Below are 21,024 nucleotides of genomic sequence, written 5' to 3' on the forward strand. Positions count from 1 at the left end.
GAAGGGCGGGGGGTGAGGTGAGCAGGGCGCATGCGCGATGGGGGCCTGCGTCAGGTGACTCGTAGAGGCTGCTGGGAGCAGACTGTACCGCACCGAGCGCGAGCGGGAGGCTGGGTGCGCCCTGCCTGCCGGAGCGGGCCGAGGTGAGGGTAGGGCTCGCGGTGGAGAGACCTGCGGCTGGGGGAGGGGGGGTTTAGGAAATCCCCCTTTAGAGAAGCGTGACCGGCGTTCCTCCCTCTGCCCCGCGAGAGTGGTGGCTGGAGGCCTCAGCCCGGCCGGCGGCGCTTGTGGGGGACCGGGGCAGCCTCAAGGAGTCGTGGAGCGATCGGTGGGAAGCCACCCAGGACTGCTTTGGAGGCACTTACCACTTTCCGCCAGGCTAGCAGTTCAGTCTGTATTTAATTCCCTTCCTGTATTGGGGCCTCACGCTCTGGTAGGCCAGTTGGCATATTTTTGTGCCCAAGGGGAAGAGAAACGCACACTGTTCTTATGAAAATGCTGCCCAGCCACTCCCACAATGGAACATGCCACTCTTCCGTGGCACTGTAAATGCATCTGGCTTAACCCTGCCTGTACAAGAGGCAGCTCGTTCTCCCTTATGCAAAGAAAGTACATTTGCAAGCCGTGAATGTATTTCAGCCAGAGATTGAGCATTTTTCTTGCTACAGAGTAAAAATGGCCTCAAGACGAATTACGCGGGAGACTTTTGATGCTGTGGTGCAAGATAAAGTTAAAAGGTATCGGATGGACCGAAATGATGCTATAGAAGAGACAATCCATCATTTTAAAGGTAAGGCCCAAATCAACTCTCCATTTGCCTCACTTGTGGATTATGGCACTTGCTGTACAGATCATAATTTTTTGGTATCTTTAAATTTTCTACTATAAATTTGCATTAATATAGCCTTTCCCTGTGGTTTTTTTGTGTAAGGGCAAAGAGGCGTGGCTGACACACTTTATAGTGATAGACTCAAGGAGCTCAGTCAGTTGACCTTAACAAACAAAGATAAGGGGTGACTTGATTACAGCTTGAGTATCTACACAGGGAACAAATATTTAGTAATGTGGTCCTCAGTGTAACAGAGAGAGGTCTAACATGGTCTAATAGCTGGAAGTTGAAATGAGATCAATTCAGACTAGAAATAAATAAATTTTTAACAGTGCAAGTAATTAACCATTGGAACAACTTACCAGCATCGTGGTGGATTCTCCATCACTGACATGTTTTTAAATCAAGATTGGATGTTTTTCTAAAAGATATGGTCTAGGAATTATTTTGGGGAATGTCCTAGGCCCTGTGTTATATAGGAGATCAGATTAGATGATCACAGTAGTCTCTGCTGTCCTTGAAATTTATAAAAAGAAAAGGAGTACTTGTGGCACCTTAGAGACTAACAAAAGTGAGCTGTAGCTCATGAAAGTTTATGCTCAAATAAATTTGTTAGTCTCTAAAGTGCCACAAGTACTCCTTTTCTTTTTGCGAATACAAACTAACACGGCTGCTGCTCTGAAACTTGAAATTTATGAATCAGATATGTTAAGTAATTATTTCTTGTGCAAAAACCCAGACTTTTTTTCAGTGTTTAGTGCTTTTCTGTTAAAAGGTGGAAAGTACAAGAAAGGAGAGAAATATTCCAGAGAATTGGACTTGGGTTCTAATTCGAGGGGATGTTTAGGAGTGCTGGTTGCTCAGATTTCTAAATGTGCTTGACCTCCTAGTACATTAACACATTTATGTTGTACTCATTTCTTCTTTTAAACTATTCCTTGCAGCTCATTCAAGATCGGTTTCAAGACCCAGGTATGAAGACAGTTTTCATGATGATGGAAGATATTCACACGATGGTCCCTCCTCTCATGACGATTGGAGAGGAGATGCTAGAGAGGACTATCCAGGGCCTTCTTATAGATCTAGTAGCCCTCTCATGAGGAAAGATAACTACTACCATGACCACTATGGCCGCCCTGGCTCTCGGGACCGGGACTATGGCCGCCCTGGCTCTCGGGACCGGGACTATGGCCGCCCTGGCTCTCGGGACCGGGACTATGGCCGCCCTGGCTCTCGGGACCGGGACTTGGAATTGAGGAGACACCTCGGGACGCGGGACTATGGCCGCCTGGCTCTCGGGACCGGGGACTATGGCCGCCCTCACCCTCGGGAATCCTCTCTAGATTGCATGACACTGACTTGGCTCTTCTGAGCTCTTGGGTGATTTTAGGTCACCCGGACTTTGGAAGAGGAGTATGGGAACATAGAGATCAGGATTATGACCTGGAATACGGACTTCAATCTGAGAGTGAGTTCAGAACCGTGCCAGTACGCAGGGCAACATGAGTAGAGGAAGGATTCTGCGAGGAAACTATTACAAGACCTGATTAAAAAAATAGTATTTAAAGGAGATACAAACTCCCTCTAAAGAATGGACCCACCAAAAACACTACCAGTGACTAATCAGAAGTCAACTCTGCAACCTGATCAGATGCCAGAAACTACAGAACAACCTAACCAGAGGTCTGCAATTGCCCAGCGCCTTAATCAGAAGCTAATCCTACGACCTAATCAGAGGTCAACTTTGACAACACAAAGGCCTGTCATCCGAATTCGTAAGTCTGAGCATGTTCTCAGACATCTTAATTTTGATCTTGTGGACAAGTCTGACTATTCCACCTTTGGAATAGAAAATAAAATGGGCTGGATTTCACACAATAAAAATGATGCAGAATTTCAAACAGCTGTTTGGGGCTCTCTCGACTGGAGACCGAAACGTTGCAAATGCTTGCTTCATTCAAATGCTCACTAAAGCCAACACAGAGATTATTGTTTCTTTACCATCAAAAATTTACAACATGCTGCTTTGAAGACTCCCAAGTAGACAATGAGTTCTTAAATAGTGTTGTTGGGCAAGGGTGCCATGAAGACTAAGAACTGCTTCTTTGAAATAATAAAGCCTTTTGATAAGTACATGATGAGGCTCCAAGATCGTCTTCTAAAGAGTGTCACACCTCTGCTTATGGCCTGTAATGCCTATGAATTAAGCATCAAGACAAGTGGTTTCAGTAATTCTGGAGAAATGGCAGGTGCTTTTGAGACCACCATTTCTCTGTGTCGTAAGTCCTTGGCACTTCTGGGCCAAACCTTTGCATTAGCTTCTGCTTTCAGGCAAGAGAAAATACTTGAAGCTGTTGGTCTCCAGGAAATGGCTCCAGCACCAACGTCATTCCCAAATTTTGATGATTCAACATTATTTGGAAGAGAGTACATAGAGAACTTGAAAGCTTGGCTTGAGAAAAGCGGCTATCCAATTCAGATGAAAAAAATAGAACCTGAGTCCACAATACAGCTTAAAAAAACTGCTCCTGATACAAGACCTAAATGAAGAGTAAGTAAAATGCCATAAAATATCTTTGATACATATTTGAGATTTTTTCCATATAATCATAGAATTTAGAGATGAAAAGGCCTATTAGACCATGTAGTCAATTCCTCTCCAGTGCAAGACTATTCCCTATAATACACTCATTAGTGCCTTGAGTGACAAATAACTTGCATTTCACATTTTCATAGTAGTATTCAAATATAACTAGTCTTCACAACACCCTTTTGATGAATACAAGTAATTTTCATTTTGTATATGACTTAATTTGCCCAGACTATGTAGGTGGTCAGTGACAGATCCGCGATTAGATTTTGCAGGGTCATGGCTCCAGCCCCATTTCAGTCCCTTAATCCACACTGCTTCTCATAATGACACTGTTCCAGACCTCAGAGATACATCTTCAAAGTTTTTCCTCATTTGTTTTTGGCCTTAATTTTCCCTTAATGTATTCTCATTAATTCTACTTACATTTTCCTGTCTTTTAAAATATTAGCAAAAAAGATGCAACTAAAACCACAAATATTGAGAGGCAGACAGAAGTAAATATAGTAGCTGAAGCTACTTTTGCCTTTTTTTTTTTTTTTTTTTTTTGACTTAAGTTTCAAGTTGGACTAGATTCCTCTAAATAAAATGAAAAGGAGTACTTGTGGCACCTTAGAGACTAACAAATTTATTTGAGCATAAGCTTTCGTGAGCTACAGCTCAAAGCTTATACTCAAATAAATTTTAGTGTCTAAGGTGCCACAAGTACTCCTTTTCTTTTTGCGAATACAGACTAACACGGCTGCTACTCTGAAACCTGTCTAAATAAAATGAGACCTCACACCAATCCCTGCAGCATCCCAATAGACGCTTCTCACCAATTTATTACACTGCTCTTTGTCATGACCCTTTGTTTATGGTTATTCAGAGAGCCAGCCTGGATACAAAATTTGTATCTGCATCCAATCCGTAATATGCAAAAATGGTTCATGGACATAAAGCAGATAGACTCAGATTTGCGGGGCTCTAGTTATTCAGCCAAATATCAGTTCATGTGACACTTCCTATCCAAGCAAACTTGAAATAATTTTGAGTGAGATTCTGAGATGTTTTCTGTCAAATGATATTCTAAAATTTGATTATATTGCAAACAGTAGTTTTTCTGTTAAGATAATTTTATCTTACTAGTTCTGAAAGATTTGTTCTTTACAATGCCAATTGCTGTTGATTCCATCATCATAGATGTATGGTGACTTTCCTCAGTATTTGCTCCATTATTTGACTGGGAATTGAAACTAGACTTAACGCTAGTAATTGTCATGCTATAAAACTAATATAATTAATATGATCCTGGCATGTATCTCCCAACCCTACATTTTTTAATTATTACATGATCACTTCCCCCTTTTATTATGCTGATTACACCTAAAATGTCAGTCTTTTGAGAATTGGCCTGTAGTATGTTAAGAATACCTGGCTTACTCCTGGAATATTGCTGTAAACCTGGTTGGACATCTTTACATCTTATGGACAAGAATAATACAATGACCATGCTTCTTTGTTGTTACAGTTCCACAGCGAGCTGATCGGAGAGTTGTAGAGACGATTGAAAAGCTAGTGAACAATATTGTTACAGGTACTTTGTCAGCAAAAGAGAGAACTGCTCAAAAGAGCTGCCCTGAATATTGGTAGGTATTTTGGTGAAATTAGTTCCAAATATACAGTAGAACCTCAGAGTTACAAACACCTCGGGAATGGAGGTTGCTTGTAACTCTGAAATGTTCATAATTCTGAACAAAACATTGTAGTGGTTCTTTCAAAAGTTTACAACTCAACATTGACTTAATACAGCTTTGAAACTTTACTATGCAGAAGAAAAATGCTGCTTTCTCCCCCCCATATTTTTTAGTAGTTTACATTTAACACAGTACTGTACTGTATTTGGTGGTTGTTTTTCCTTTGTCCCTGTTGCTTCCTGATTGTGTACTTCCAGTTCCAAATGATGTGTGACTGGTCAGTTTGTAACTCTGGTGCTCTTAACTCTGAGGTTCTATTGTAGCGTAATACTACTTTGCCCTGTTTAGTGTCTGATCCTGCTCCATTGAAGTCAGTGGCAACTTTGCCATTGATTTCAATGGATTTAAAATCAAGCCCATAGTGGATATTTCATCTGAATAGCTAAAAATACTTTATAAATGCTAATTAGGCTTTTTAACATACTTGGAAAGTAAGTGATATCTGCCCAGGAGTTCTAATTCTTAGTCACCTGCCTTGTCTAGTAGACTAGACTCTTTTTGATCTGTCAGTCCACATGCAGGAGGGCAAAAACAATTTGAGTAGAAAGCCATAAGACATTTAGGTATAATGAATGCATGTTTGTATGAATTAGTATTTAGTTCCATACTCAGTGTTTGAAAACAAAACTTGACTCATAATTGCATAAGCATGCTATAGTCTTAATTTTTTTCAAGTAAATCTCATTTTGTTCCAACAGCGATTTGGGTGTGAAATTTAAGTTGCAACTTGCATTAAACTGAAATTGAAAAGTTTTGTAATGCTCTATTAAAGCTTGTTGGTCCAGGTTAAAATCCTATTATATGAAGTTGATTTAATTTCAGTAATTTAGCATGCATATTCTTTTTGAAGATGAAGAGGGCTGAGATCCTGATCCAGCATTGACCTCAATGTGAGCAGATCCTTGTGCCCCCATGACTCCAGACAGGCACAGGGATGTGCTTTCAGGGAGCTCACTGCAGGGTTAGAGTCTAAATTACAGAAGGTTAGAAAAGACCTGAATTTAAATCCTGGTTTAAGTTTCATATGAGCAAAAATGAGCTTGAATCACTTCAATCCAGTCAGTTTGTCCAGATCTTTAACAATACCATTTTATTTTAAAGCAACACTGTCTAGTTGAAGGTTGTTTAAGAATTGGCTTCTGTAGTCACAAATTACAGCTAGAGAAAATTTGTCTATACTTTTCCAGTTTGTTCACTTTGCAGTTTGGACAGCACTTTGGCGCTGATTCTAGAAGTTTCTTAAAAGACGTGGTTAACTTTAAGCATGTGAATAGCTCTAATGTCATGCTTAAGTACTTTCCTAAATCCAGGAAGTATAGTTTGTGTATAGTTAATTAACTGTTACTTCTGTACAGGCACTTAGTTTCTTTTCTTGCTGAAAAGACTTTTTATAAACATTGAGTGAAGTAGAAGAAAACTTCTTTTAATCCGAGACGTACTCTTTAAAGAGCATTCTTTCTGAAAATGGAATTATTTAAATTATTCAACTTTGAAAAAATTAATAAATCAAGTTGATAGCGTCACTTTGAATGAGCCCTACAGTATAGCTGTTTCATTACAGGCAACTTGAGCTCTATCTTAAAGCAATCTGTGATTTTGCAGCTTGACACAACTTATCTTTGCTTACTGCTTAGGAAATGGAACTACTGCTTATCTGAGGAAAACCCAAACCTGCAGGTTGTTTTTACCGGGATAGGGCATCCTATATACTATCAACTACCATGATGTTCTTGAAATATTGAAGGTTGCTTTCAGTATATGTTTTCCTTACACATGCTGCATTTATTTTTCTTTTCTAATGTAGGTTCTTGTCTGAGGAGGATAGTCTAGAATACAAATATTACAGACTGAAGTTATCAGAGATGCAAAGATTGACATCATCTACAAAGGAGGGAGGCAGAGAGGGGAAAACACCAGAAGAATCTGCAACAGAATCAGTGAGGGCAATGTTGTATGCGAGAAAAGTAGCAAGTATCAAGAAAAGGCTCTTTAAAAGAAAAAGACTTGGAATTTTTACACAACATGGAGTTAGAGGCAGGAAAGTGAGAAAATCAACCATAGGGACACAGACTGTGCTTTCAGCTGGTACGATGCTGAAACGTCAAGACAAGCTCACCCAAGGTTCAGTTCAGTCAAAACCTTCCATATCAGAAATCAGCATGTCTGAGAAGAAATCTTCATTGGACACAGCTGGATCCTCACAGCATGCCACCAGTCCGGAAGTTTCTCTGTCGCTGGAAGAAGTGGCAGACACTGAGGATTTATCGGCATCCACTGGACATTCCCAGTCACAATTGTCTCAATTTCCTGATGGTAGGTGAAGATCTGAAATTAGATCATTAATGCTCTAGTAGTATGAGCAAGGCATTAGTTCAGATGTCAGTAAAATGTTCTACTTAGTATCATTATTTACCATGTCATAGTGTCTTGAGACTTCAGTTACTTTAGGTCCCATTGTTCTAGGCACTGTACAAACATACTGTTTTCTCACTTGCAGTGGATGCTAAAACAATGGAAACTGCTGAGAAGCTGGCCAAGTTTGTTGCTCAGGTCGGACCAGAAATTGAGCAGTTCAGCATAGATAACAGTGCAGATAACCCAGATCTTTGGTGAGTAACCTACATATCCATTTGTGTAAATGGTCTAATAAGAGAAATTACAACACCAAGCTTTTAATATAGAATTACTGTTTAACATATAGATCTGTCTTTTGGCTATTGGTAGCATTAAATTACATAGATCTTTGTTTAATATCACTGTCTTTTGGTCCTTAAAGAAGTTATAAATTGTAATGTTTAAATATTTTTAGGAATGTAGGATTTGGATTTGTTTTACCAAGTCAAATTATTTGTCCATCTTGTTTAACTCAGCGGTTCTCAAACGAAGGTACTGCAGGAGGTCCGCGAGTCATGTCCAGGGCTGCCAGCCCCACTGATCAACTCCTCTTCCTCCCTCCCAGCGCCTCCTGCACGTGGCTGAATAGCTGTTCCGTGGCATGCAGGAGGGACGGGGAGGAGCGGGCACAGAGTGCATTCGGGGATGGGGGCGGAAAGAGGTGGGGAAGATGAGGGAGAGGGGTGGATTGGGGGCTGGGGCTGAGCAGGAGTCCAGCAGCCCCGGGGAAAATTAGAAGCTGGCTTGGGGGTCCATGAAAAAATTTAAATCAAAATGGGGGTCCTCGGGTTGCTAAAGTTTGAGAACTGCTGGTTTAACTTATTGACCACTAATAGAGACAATATCTGAAGCTTGAGAGGAGGCCAAAATCTCTCCAGAATGCACAGTTGTCGTGATAGATGGGAGATGTAATTTTTTTTACATCCACAGCCAGTCTTCTTGCACCCCAAAGCAATTCTTTGAGGGTGTCAACAAATGTGGACAAGAGTGATCTAGTGGGTACAGTGTACTTGGACTTTCAGAAAGTGACAAGGACCCTCATCAAAGGCTCTTAAGCAAAGTAGTCAGTCAACGGATAAGAGGGGAAGTTCCTCTCATGGATCAGTAACCATCTAAAGAGTAGGAAACAAAGGGTAGGAATAAATGGTCGGCTTTCCCAGTGGAAAAAGGTAAATAGTGGGGTCCCCCAAAGATCTGTACTTGGGCTTGTGCTGTTCAACGTATTAATAAATGTTCTGGAAAAAGGAGTTAACTGTGAGGTGACAGTGTTTGCAGATGATACAAAATTAATTAAGATAGTTAAGTCCAAAGCTGACTGTGAAGAGTTACAAAGGGATCTCACAAAACTGGGTGATTGGGCAACAAAATGGCAGATGAAATTCAATTTTGATAAATGCAAAGTAATGCACATTGGAAAACATTATCCCAACTATATATACAAAATGATTGGGTCTAAATTTGCTATTAGCACTCAAAAAGTGATACTGGAGTAATTGTGGATAGTTATCTGAAACAATCTTCTCAATGTGTAGTGGCAGTCCAAAAAGCTAACAGAATGGTAGGAACCATTAGGAAAGGGATTGATAATAAGATATCATAATGCCACCATATAAATCCATGGCACGCCCACATCTTGAATACTGTTTGCAGCTGTGGTCAACCCATCTCAAAAAGGATACGTTAGAATTGGAAAAGATACAAAGAAGGACAACAAAAATGATTAGGAGATGGAACAGCTTCCATAAGAGCAGAGATTAGAAAGAGTGAGACTGTTCAGCTTGGAAAAGAGATGACCAAAGGAGGATAGGACAGAGGTCTATAAGATTATGAATGATGTGAAGAAAGTGAATAAGGAAGTGTTGTTTATCCTTTCACGTAACACAAGAACCGGTGGGGTCACCCAATGAAATTAATAGCCAATACATTTAAAACAAACATAAGGAAGTACTTCTTCATACAATGTGCAGTCAACCTGTGGAACTCATTACTGATGGGATGTTGTGATGGCCAAAAGTATAACAGGACACCCCAAAAAAAAAAAAAAAAAGGTTCATGGAGGTTAGGCCCATCAATGGCTATTAGCCAAGATGGTTAGAGATGCAGCTCCATGCTTTGGGTCCCTAAATCTCAGACTGCCAGAAGCTGAGACTAAAGAACGGGATGGATTGCTTGATAAATTGCCCTGGTCTGTTCATTTCCTCTGAAGCATATGGCATGGGAAGACAGAATACTGGACTAGATGGACCATTGATCTGACCAACAATGACCATTCTTATGTTCTGAACTCTTTTTAGGACTTTAAACAAAATGAGCTAAATCTTCTGATGGCGTAAGTTGGCACGGCTCTACTGCTTTCTGTGGGGCTGTGCCAGTTTGGGCCAAATCTTTTGTTGGTGTAATGTCATTTGTGTTTGTCTAGTTGGACCAAGAGACACTTTTTTACATGTGATTGGGAGTTCCTATAGCATTTCATAATAGTACAAAAGTACCAGTATAATGACTACATCTAATCATTTTTACTAAATCAATTTTTAATATCTAATTTTATGGCAACTCATAGGAATTTTCTTTTAGTTGTTGAATTTAAATGCTTTTCAATGCAATTTGTTTTCCAGGTTTCTACAAGACCAAAACAGTTCTGCTTTCAAATTTTATCGAATGAAAGTCTATGAATTGTGCCCATCCATCAACTTTAGTGCTGTTTCGGAAATAGCTGTACCTGGGGAAAGTGATAAAGCTGAAGAAAGAAATCTGGATAATTTAGAAGAAGAGGAGGAGGAAGACGAGGAGGAGGAAGACAATGAGGAGGAAGAGGAAGAAGCTGAACTTGAAGAGAATATCTCCCAGACCTTGGAAGAAGTGGAAATGGAGCATGCAGAGGAGGGGGAAGCAGGTGGCGCTGAGGAGATCGCCTCCAAAGAGATGCGGTCGAAAACAGGAGATGAAACTTCAACAGGCGAAATGCAGCCAAGCTCAGCTTCTGATAGTACTACACCAAATTTGTCAACACAGGTGCCAGCTTCTGCTCCTGGTATCCCTTTTCCTCGCAAAAGAATCAGCAGCAAATCTCTGAAAGTAGGCATGATTCCTGCATCTAAGAGGGTCTGCCTCATAGAGGAACCAAAAGGTAAGTATCATTTCAAGGATGTTTTCTGGCCCTCGGCAAGAGTCCCTGAATTCCTATATATTTGTGGTTCTTGGTTTAATAAACTGAATTAAAAAAAAATACGGACTTCAGATGTCTATTCACTAGTAGCCATTGGCACATCCCAGTGAACAGGTGGACAGTCATTGCATTCTGGTGCAATAGTAAAACTTGTTTCTAACTTGTGTGTGTTGTAAGGTTGACTCAACAATGCTTGTATACAGTGAGCATATGTAGATATTGCATACCCACACTCCTCTCTGCTGTTGATTAAACAAAGTGAGAAAAAGGTGGGTTGGTGGGGGATTTCCATCACTTGTTTCTAGTTTTGAGCAATGTCTCAAATCTGGCAATGAACATATTTAGAAAGTCAGACTAATACTTTCATGTTGTAAAATGTTCATAACAGTAAATCAGGAAGTATTTTGGTTTGATATTTGTATCTCAAAAATTAAGTGGAATTTGTCAAGTAATTTGACAGTGTGGCCATGTTATCTCTTTTGTGTTCTAAAAGAATAAATTCTAACAGTTGAGTGATACTTCTGTTGAAAACTGACTACTGCACATGTTCACTAACTACTTTCATGAGTGTCTTTACCACACATAAATAAAAATGGTCTATGAATAGATGACTCCATATGTGCTGTGGGAACAAGACACAATGAACTGATTTATGTGCCAGTCGTGACTTGGCTTTCCACCAAAACATTTTCAAACTCAGTGGAGCTGAAACAGATACGAAGTCCTTGCAGAATATGATCTTTGGACTATAGTACTTTCTGGGGAGATTGTCAAAGGTACAAAGAGCAGTTGGGTGCCTGATTCCCTTTGACGGTGAATGGGAATTTAGTGCCTAGTTCCCACTTGTGCCTCTGAAAATCTTTGTTTTTTGTGCACTCTAACCTTAATATCCTTAGTAGTAGTATTAGATTAAGACATTAAATGGGAGTCATGCATATGAAAATGTATTTTGCTATTTCCATATTAAAATTGGTCATCTTTGTGATTTGACTTTTGTCTTTGCTTTAATTCCCAGTTCATGAACCTGTCAGAATTGCTTATGACAGACCCCGAGGCCGCCCGGTTACAAAGAAGAAGAAGGTGAGGAAACTGAAAGTGAAATTACACACAGTCTTGTGAAAATAGTTCTTTTGCAGTTTCTGTAAATGTCTGCCATTGATTTCATGGCAATCTGAACCTTAGGCCTGAATCCTGCAAGGAACAGAGCACTGTTTGAGAGTAGCCAACTTCCCTCCACACACAGGGCAGACAGTGGAAGGTGACAAAGCTCAGCACTCCCACAGGTTAGGGCTCTTATTGAAGAATTAAATCATTTGTTAATCTGATAGCTTTCTCTTACCTCTTCAGAATAATTTTGTAAGGCTAATATAAATGTGTTCCAATGAAGTTTTTGTAATAGTGACTGGGTTAATGTTTCAAATTTTTCATCCTGCTTTTGTTATCAGAAAACATGGCTATTAAAAAAGAAAATAGTGTGCTCTAACGCTTTCCTATTTTTGATGGTGTGATTAAACAAACCCATGACACACAATAAAAGTAGCTTGTCAGGTACAATTTACTCTGTAAATTGGCTACACAAATGATTACTCTTCAGCAGACATTTTCCATCCCAGTGGAGAAACCTGTCAATTAAACATATATACTTTTTAAATCTGTTTCTGTACATTCAGGAACTTGGACACACTCAATTTGCAGAAGGTTTCTGGTGAAGAGATCAAATCGGTGGCTGCTTTCTGTATCAAAAACTCTCCCCCTGCTTTCTCTCTCTGCAGAAACCAAAAGACTTAGACTTTTTACACAAGAAATTAACAGTTAAGAATGTGGGTTTCCAGATGCTTCAGAAGATGGGCTGGCAAGAAGGACGTGGTCTTGGTTCACAAGGAAAAGGAATCAAAGAGCCTGTGAAAGTGTATGTAATGGGAACAAACTGCAAAAATATTAGACATATTTGGAAAATACTATGCTTCTAGTAGCAATTGTGGGTCCCTGTCCTGTCCTGAGGGGATCAGTCCTGTGTATTATTCCCATTCTTGGTCTGCTCCTTGGGCTGGTCAGAGTTGAGACTGGAGGCCTCACGTCTCTACTAATCAGATTGGGTGGAAGTTGGTGTTCTAAGGGGAGGCTGTTTCCTGCCATCTGAATGGACATTGCTGAAGGCTGGGAGGAAATGCTTCCTGAGGCGCTGTATTTACACCAACTAAACTCTGGAGAGCACACTGCTGTGTGTGGAAGCCTTGTAATAACATAGGGGTGCCCTGCTCCGTTAGAAGGAAAACAAATAGGTTTTACCTTGCAAGCTGTCTGCATGCAGAATTCCAGTTGGTGCCTGGATATTGCGGTGATGTGTGCATTGTAATTTATAAGTAGAGTTCACAGGAGTTCCACACACAGTACTTATGTGTTAAGGTAATACACCGTCTCCACTGTAAACATAAGATTCTTTCCACTGCATCCTGCAAAGAGGTAAGTGCATCTACTAGAAGGTAAGCATGCTTTTCTCTTGAAATGCTTACATTATTATTTTACTATCTTTTCTAAGTTTTAAGGATGTCTTCTCCAATGTCCTCTTCCAGCCCAGATAGTAGGTTATAGTTCTTCCAAACTGCAGATAGAAACAAAGAGGACAAAAAAACTTGTGATTTCACTCCAACTATATGGGAAAAACTCTGGCTGACTGAAGTACTTTGTTGGTTTACTCTTTATTTTCTTAGGCAAATTTTTTCCCATCTTCCTCTTCAACATAATTTAGTTAATTTAGTTGGGTATCTTTTAGCCAAGTGTATGTTTCTTTGTACTTCTGGGACACCCTGTGGTTAGGTGGCCTATCGCCTTAGTCTCCCACCTCCTTCCTTCAGAAGGGAATGCCCTATGGGAAAGTACCCCATCTGGTCTATAGCTTTCTACTGTCTACCAAGATACTGGATCCTTAGCTCCCAGAACTCCTCATCCCAACACACTTGGAGAAGCCAAGAGCACATGCAGCCCCTTGGTTTCCACAGCATGCAATTAGTAGTTGTGTTAAAGCCTGTTTGGTCAATCCAGCTGTGAACCTATCAGGTTCTGAAGAAGGTTTAGATCCTCTCTAAAGGGAAGTGTTTTAGGTATGAAAATATGCTGTTGGTTTTTGTTTTTTCAACTAAAGTTAGCTGCTCTGTCACTTATGGAAAGGCACTTGCCCATAGCAGACAAGTGAGAACTGTTTGTGCACGTACTCCTTGTACACAGCTCTCAGGAAAATTGTGCTTTTGTTTTTGGTCTAATGTACAGAGGGAGTTGCAGCTATGTCTTTAGGTAACTCGAAAGCACTAGATTCTTTAATGGTCTCCAGGGCTCTTTCCTTTCTCTCTGGAAGCATGTCTCAGGCCCAAATCTGAGATTATCTTAATGTGAGCGAGGCTGTCCTGTGCAATCTACCTTTTTGTGTATCGCTGTAGTGACCTTAATTGCTGTCTGGTGCAGCTTTTCATTTATTCAAGGTGATCCATGGCCCTCTCTTTGGAAATGCTGCATGCTTTAGAAACCATCAGCCATTCTGTGGACAAGTACCAGTTGAGATGTGGTTAGAAGGCCCACAGATTGGGTAATTCTGTCTCAAAGAGAAATGGACAGAAGTAATATGAGTGAGGGTTTAGAGACAGTCCAATGTAACGTTAGCATAGCCTTTGATTGCTGTGTTACAGCAACAGGAGCATTTGCCTCCAGGATTGATGCACGCAGACATGTCAATCTTCTTGTATGTGGAGATGGGACAGAACCTTGAGGTCTGCCTGTGATAGGGAAAAGATAATGGCTAGTCTTGTAAATGTTGAGAATAACATCCCCTTTCTCCTCTTGGGTTTCTCTTCCTTCTTCCATAGCAGAGATAAGAGATGGGGAACATGATGCCTCCTGCTGGAGCCAGTAGTTACAGAAAGTTCAGTTATAGGAAGCCCCTACTGGTCTTGTGTTCCTCTTTCCATTTCAGAGAAGTGATTTGTCCCAGCTGTGGAACCGGCCAGTCCTGAGATTGAATTGAGGGAAGGAAAATCTGAAGGTGGAATGGCTTCAGATGATCACTCTTATAATCAGTCTAATCTTGAACTTTTCTGATTAGTCACTTGTACTCTTGCCCGGAAAGTTATCCCAGAAGGGGGACTCTACTTCTTATCATATCTACAATAAAGTCTTCCTGGTTCATGAATCCATTATTACCTAAGCACCAATGGTTGGCACTGTACAAGACAGAAAATGAAGACAGTCCCTGCCCTGAAGTGCTGACAACCTAAAAGATGAAACCGAAGGAATGCATTGGGAGGTCCAGAGGAATGATTAAGCTATGACACGTTACAAACACATTTATTTGTTCCCTATTGTTCCCTATCACAGAAACATCTTTGGGAAGATTTTTAATGCAGTGAGAGTGGTGACTTGGTGAAATAGGATGAGAGAGGCACTTTTTGGAGAGTGGCCTATCCTGCCAGGAAGCCACAGAATTGTTAGATGGTTTTATGCTCTTCCTACAGAGTTTTTAACTTGACCTTGCAACTCCCAAGGGAGATTCTAATACTGCAGGAATTGCAAGGGGAAAAACATCTTCCTGGGACTTGGTTGCAGCCACAGAAGTCCCTGCGGACTGCAAAGGCTCAATCTTCTATTAAGATTGTGCAAATATTCCAGGGCTATATGATCATCTACTTGGTTTGTGTGGCCACGGCTATATAGTTACAGAAATCAGATAATGAGGATGGTTTCTTTCTTGATGCCACTTACGGCTTCTGAGTTTCCACTTGGGGCACAGCAAGCCCCAGTTATAGCTCACCAGACCCTGTGATTGTGTTCACGGCTGATAACTTACCCTCTAATTGTTTTTTCTCCAACATAAAGGCAGGGGGCTTAGTTCCCAAGAGATCTGGTGGTTTCTGTGCCATTTTGGATTTTAGAAACAATGCTACTTTGGGGTGCCATCATTTTGAATAGGGACCATGTGTGTCATAAATCAGGTGATCAACCCAGAGGAGTTTATGTGAAATTGATCTAGATAACTACCTATATTTCCATTTACTCAGCAATATCACATGGCCTTGGCTTTTTTCTGTTTCTGTCTGCGGGGAGGAAAAGCTATACACAGTTGGCCTGGTGTATTAAGGGACACAGAGGAAACTGAATTGGATCCTTACTCTGTAACTGTCTCCCTTTGAAACTATTGTTATTTTACATCTTTTCTGCACTTTGTCAAATAATGTATTTGAATCAAATTGTGCTAACTATCCATTTTACTCCCTAGGGGTACTACCTCTGCAGGGGAGGGCTTGGGTGCTGCAGGGGAAGAAAATAAAGAAGATACATTTGATGTTTTCCGTCAAAGAATGATACAAATGTACAGGCAGAAAAGAGCAAGTAAATAGGTATGTGCAATGGACAACTCTGGTTTATGAATTCCTGCAAACATTAAAATACTGCAGTTAAAAAGCCTTCCTTTGAACAGAAGTGAAAGTGTTACTGTGTTTCCACAAATGCATCTGGGTTTTTATTATTTCATGAAAATCCAGAACTACTTTGGACTGCTGAATTACCCAACATCTTACTTTTTAGGTTTGACGCAAGAGACTCGTTTGCTAGAAAATGTGGACATGCAAAAGCTGCAGTGTGAAAGGTTTTCGGCATGCTGCCAGTATGAAGAACACTTTGTGCTGTGGCAGTGAACTTTGAATACTAATGTACCAAAAACATTTTCCAAGATTAAAGTTAGCTTTGCACTTAGATGTGCAAGCTGACAACTTGGATGTCATCTTCTGAGGAAGAAACAACTGATTTGCTCTCAGACGTGCCTGTTTACCTTTCTCTTTGGCCAAGAATGCCTACTATGTGACAAGATGGCTTGCTCCAAACAATGTAAGCAGCACAAAAAATATGAGCTGGAAAACCAGTCTGCTCCTTTCTCAGGCTGAGAAGATTTTCAAATTCAGATCTCTTTGAGAGACGGTTTTCCTCAGTACCAGATGTTGCTTTATTTTACTAAGCTTTTTTTGAATGGCTGCATCTTTTGAATTGCTGCTGTGATCTGGACAAAGCAGTTCTTGATATTTTTTTTTCCATTCATAGAACAATTTAAGAACAAAACCTTTTAAAATAAGCATGCAGGCATGTAGGAATCCATGCCTACCTATGTAGGACTAACATAATGAATCCATATAAGAACACCCAACTGTACTGCCTAACAAAAATTTCAGCTGCTCAGATTTTCACTGTAACGAGCAAGCAGTACCAATTTCAGGTGTACTTGTTTTTATGTGAATTTGCAGGTCTTGCTCAATAAAATCTTGTAAAGTTTCGTTCCCTCAAAGAAATAAATCTGCAAACAAGGTTTAACTTGGGTTCTGCAGAAGATTGGTACTATGTTTTAAAATAGCATTGGAAGTCAAATATAGAAGATCTGGAAGCCGAAGATCTGTTTTGTAATCAGAGCATCACTTTAGGGAGTCAGCTTATTTTGAATCCTATTAAATATTGGTCTTCAGAAGTTCTTTGACTGCAAACTCCAGGAAAATGAAACAAAACCTGAAATTAAAGAACTTTGTATTCCATTGTTCTCTCTTTAATTAAATCAAAGATGATACATACTCCGAGTATACTCTGTGCTTCAGTAACAAAAAAAAAAAATGGCATGCTCTTGGTGAAGCAGTTCCGAAGAAATGATGGAAAACCTTAGCAGTAGTATTGGGAGTACCAAATGTTCACCGGTCTAGTTGATCATTTATTCTGTTCACCAGGTTTGCCATGTCAGTAAAGAATCCATGGACTGATAGCTTCGAAGTGACAATTTAATAATATCACTTGCACTTTTTAGCCGGCTTCCTTTTTCGCCATCCTTAAACACTTCTAAAAAGTAGTTGAGGCCTCACTTTTTTATGTGAACAATAGCGATGTACTGTCTCTTGGAAAGAGATTTGTCTTGATCGTGATGTATGGTTTTGGCGTGAACTGCGGCAACGTGCAGCTAGGCTTGTTAATGCATTCATCTGGCGACTATGCTGCTTGTAAGTGCAGACAGCCTTACGGTACGTCCAAGTAACAAGTACCTTACAGGAAAAGCAGCAGTGTCTGCAAGTTCCTAAAGGAAATGAATAGCAAGAAAACTTGATCTCTAATTATCAACTCACCTGTGCCTATTGGGCAAAGGACAGTCATCTCATTTATAAAAATAAATAAACTTGCCAATTGAAAGGGAGGGAGTATCTTAATTTTCATTCTTTAGCACCAAAACCTTTTCATTCCTGTAAATCAGTTTATTTAGTTTATGAAAGCAAGATTTCTCTTTCCTGTGTGTGCGTGTGTGTTTGTTTGTGTATGTAAGCAATAAGCTACGATATCATGCCACAGTGTAATTTTTTCTGGTCACTCAATTTTAATAGCTTGAAAGCACATGGCTGCTAAAAACAGTAAATAGCAGATATAGAAATGATTGTCATTTTGGTACAGTTAAATTTTTCCATGAACGTCACACTTCTCCACCTTTAACATTACAAGAAGTTAGAGCATTCAGGACCATAAATACAAATGTATTTTCTCAAAGCTTGCCTGATTCATCATACTTTATTCAAGATATTTGGTGATACTACAAAGATTTATCCCATAGGCTTTGCTTGGAAATGTTTAGAAGCATAAACATCACAATCAGGCTGCCTTTAAGTTCAACTGGTACAGTATTTGGCAGTATTACACTTACCTGATAGATCCCTATTTGGAGATGTTTTCCACTGCACTTTTCCCGTTTCCCATGCTTAATTGGACATTATGTTGAATGAAAAAACGGAGTCTTTTTTTTTTTTCTTTTTTTTTTTTGTAAAGAGGATTCCACCATTCATGGTCTGTTGTAGAATGATGCTCTGGAACCAAAAGTGTTGGACCCAGAATTATTTCTCATACCCACTAATATGGGTTTAACTTTCCTTTTAGTTTCATTGATGAAGCTGCCATTGTTGCTGTTTTACAATTATTTTATTTTATTTTATTTTCCCACATGCTTCCAGTTCACCTCTTCTTTCACATTTACATTTTGGAAGAAAATCTCTTGACTACACGCTGTGCTATTTGCAGAAAAAGACACAAATCAGTGTGTGGCTTCACACTATGTTGGGATGGATTTTCTCAGCCCCCTCGACCCTGATCACCATTCTGGGCTGTTCTGGTTTAAACAGATTGGGCACAGTACCTTTTAGGGTACATTTGCTGAACACCTACTTACCCAGTCTGGAAAAATTCAGTATCCAGATTGGAAAATGGTACATTCCCTGCTGATTTCAACTCAATTTAGAGCAATTTCCTTGAGTATTATGCACTCTTGAAAATGAATGTGAACAGTAGTTCCTAAGGGAATCTTAATCTGCTGCCCTGGATAACTGTAGTATGGTCAATCTTTCTTGTGCCAAACTTTAATTTTGGACAAGATATCAGCAGAGCAGCACTGGTGCTAAGATTCCAGTGTTGCTCTCAAGTGGGTTTCTGTATACCACTTTTATCTTGTTTTACCAAGAGATGACCTTACTCTCCTTTTGCAAAAGGAATTCCCCTCCCCCCTTTATTTTAACCTGCTTTTGCAGGCAGCTCTGATTTGAAAATTTAAATACAGGTACTTATGTGAAACATTGTGCAGATACATTGCCTTGTTTACTAGTTTCTTTTCTGTTATTTTAGTTTCCAGGCTCTCTTCCATGAAGACTACAAGCATCAGTGAACATTTTAACTAACTTCAGTGGTGTGTCTGCTGTCTTTTGGTTGTTTTACTGTTTGATGATCTTGTAGAGCAATTTGCTAGTTTTTGTTCTGTGCAAATTGGCAGTAGTGCTAAGCTAGTAATAAATGCTTATATTATTGGATAATTGAAGTTTCTTTTTAGTACAAGTAAATATGTTAGCATTGTTAATCTTTTTAAAATCTGCAATAAATGTAGAGGTAAACAGTTTCCTTCTGGTTTCAATGATGTTTTGCTTGTGAATGTGGGAAATATGACCACTTCTTTGGTACTGATACATTACATTGGGATTATATAGTGTTATATCACTACGAAATCATCCATTTATAGGGTTGCTTTTTGGATTATTTCAGAGCTATTTGATTTTCCTAGGGTTCCAGTGCATTAAACAAGGCACCATGGTGTTATCTCTGACTTGAATGCCAATACCAGTTTGTAGTAGCCAGAATGTGAGAGTTAAGTTCCAGGCTCCTACATCCCAGGAGCCAAACCTTATCTCTATGACTATCACTGGTACATTGAGCTGTTTCAAACAACAAGCAAAAATAGCTTTATATATATAATATATAAAATCTGACCATTTGGGGGGAAGGGTGGAGCCACAGCAAAGTGAAACATTTTATCAGTAACAGTTGCTGTACACGAGTCATTAGAGAAGTAAAGCCTATTCAGTGTTTGTTAATTTGGGAAAGAGATATAAACCCAGTATAAGAGCTGTCCCTTGCTCCTGTACTGACCGCACCAGGTAGCTGTATAGAGGTGAGGGTACTAAGTGTAGAGTCAGGGAAGGGAGAATCCTCATTTGTTTGCTTGAAAGGTTCCCTAATGGAGCGGAAGAATCTCCTGTGCAAATAATGCACTGTTATTTGAAACAGATGTGTTGGACTAATACAACTGTTCTTATTCTGTTGCTTGCATATCTTAAGTGGTATGTAATACCAATAATAATTTTTTCTTCCTGTTTATAAAATTTACAAAAATCTATAGCATCTTTAATATATAAACATTTAAAAATGCAGAAATATTAAGCTTCTTAAATACAGCACACAGTGTTTTTATTTGTATTGATGTTCTGTTCTGTTCTGCTGTGGCTAAAGTTAGTTGTAGTTCATTTTGCCCAAAATAAGTCTGGACCCTTTCTAAATATAATAAACTTTGATGCATAAAAATACATTCTTAGATGTAAGATGAAAATTATTTTAAAATGCATGCATGAAGATTCTGTACTATCCTCCTCATTCACCATATCTCATGGCTGTGGCTGGTGAGTCACAGCCAGATTGCAGGGTTAAGCAATAGTAATTTTAAATGAGAATACATTTAAGGACAACATAAAGAGATTACTTTTGAAATAAATAGCTTTTGTAAAACTTGCTTGGGTAAACTGCTAAATGAGGGCAGGTGTGAAAAATGTTTGCATTCGCTCTGGGCAGTAAAGTCATTGCTGTTTAAAAAGCATTGACATCTAGTGTGTTCTGTTTAGCTTTGTGCCAGAAGAATGTATTTAAAAGATTGCAGTTTTGCCCTTGAACTACTGCATGAGGAAAGCCTTAACTCTGAAGGGCTAATAGCTAAGGG

At 39.6% G+C, this 21,024-nt stretch overlaps 2 protein-coding genes across 2 annotated transcripts in view; both read left to right on the top strand.

Annotated features, from left to right (window-relative positions):
* Positions 1 to 10: 10 nt before the first annotated feature.
* On the top strand, positions 11 to 19,656 carry SUGP2 (SURP and G-patch domain containing 2). The gene is given in 19 exon segments (XM_038383617.2): positions 11 to 143; positions 669 to 790; positions 1,774 to 2,165; positions 2,168 to 2,186; positions 2,189 to 2,230; positions 2,233 to 2,256; positions 2,259 to 2,321; positions 2,324 to 2,356; positions 2,359 to 2,680; positions 2,682 to 2,747; positions 2,749 to 2,805; positions 2,807 to 3,384; positions 4,930 to 5,047; positions 6,960 to 7,468; positions 7,653 to 7,764; positions 10,165 to 10,676; positions 11,731 to 11,795; positions 12,488 to 12,624; positions 15,979 to 19,656. Coding segments are annotated over 19 exon segments (3,405 nt in total). The 5' UTR covers positions 11 to 30; the 3' UTR covers positions 16,100 to 19,656.
* Positions 15,981 to 21,024, top strand: part of LOC119848248 (semaphorin-4E-like) — a 28,378-nt gene continuing 23,334 nt past the window's right edge. The window contains exon 1 of the mRNA XM_043502788.1: positions 15,981 to 16,099. The gene's annotated coding sequence lies outside the window, so the exon portion shown is untranslated. The remainder of the gene's footprint in view (positions 16,100 to 21,024) is intronic.

Source organism: Dermochelys coriacea, chromosome 25, assembly GCF_009764565.3.
Source record: "Dermochelys coriacea isolate rDerCor1 chromosome 25, rDerCor1.pri.v4, whole genome shotgun sequence".
Taxonomy (NCBI): Eukaryota; Metazoa; Chordata; order Testudines; family Dermochelyidae; genus Dermochelys; species Dermochelys coriacea.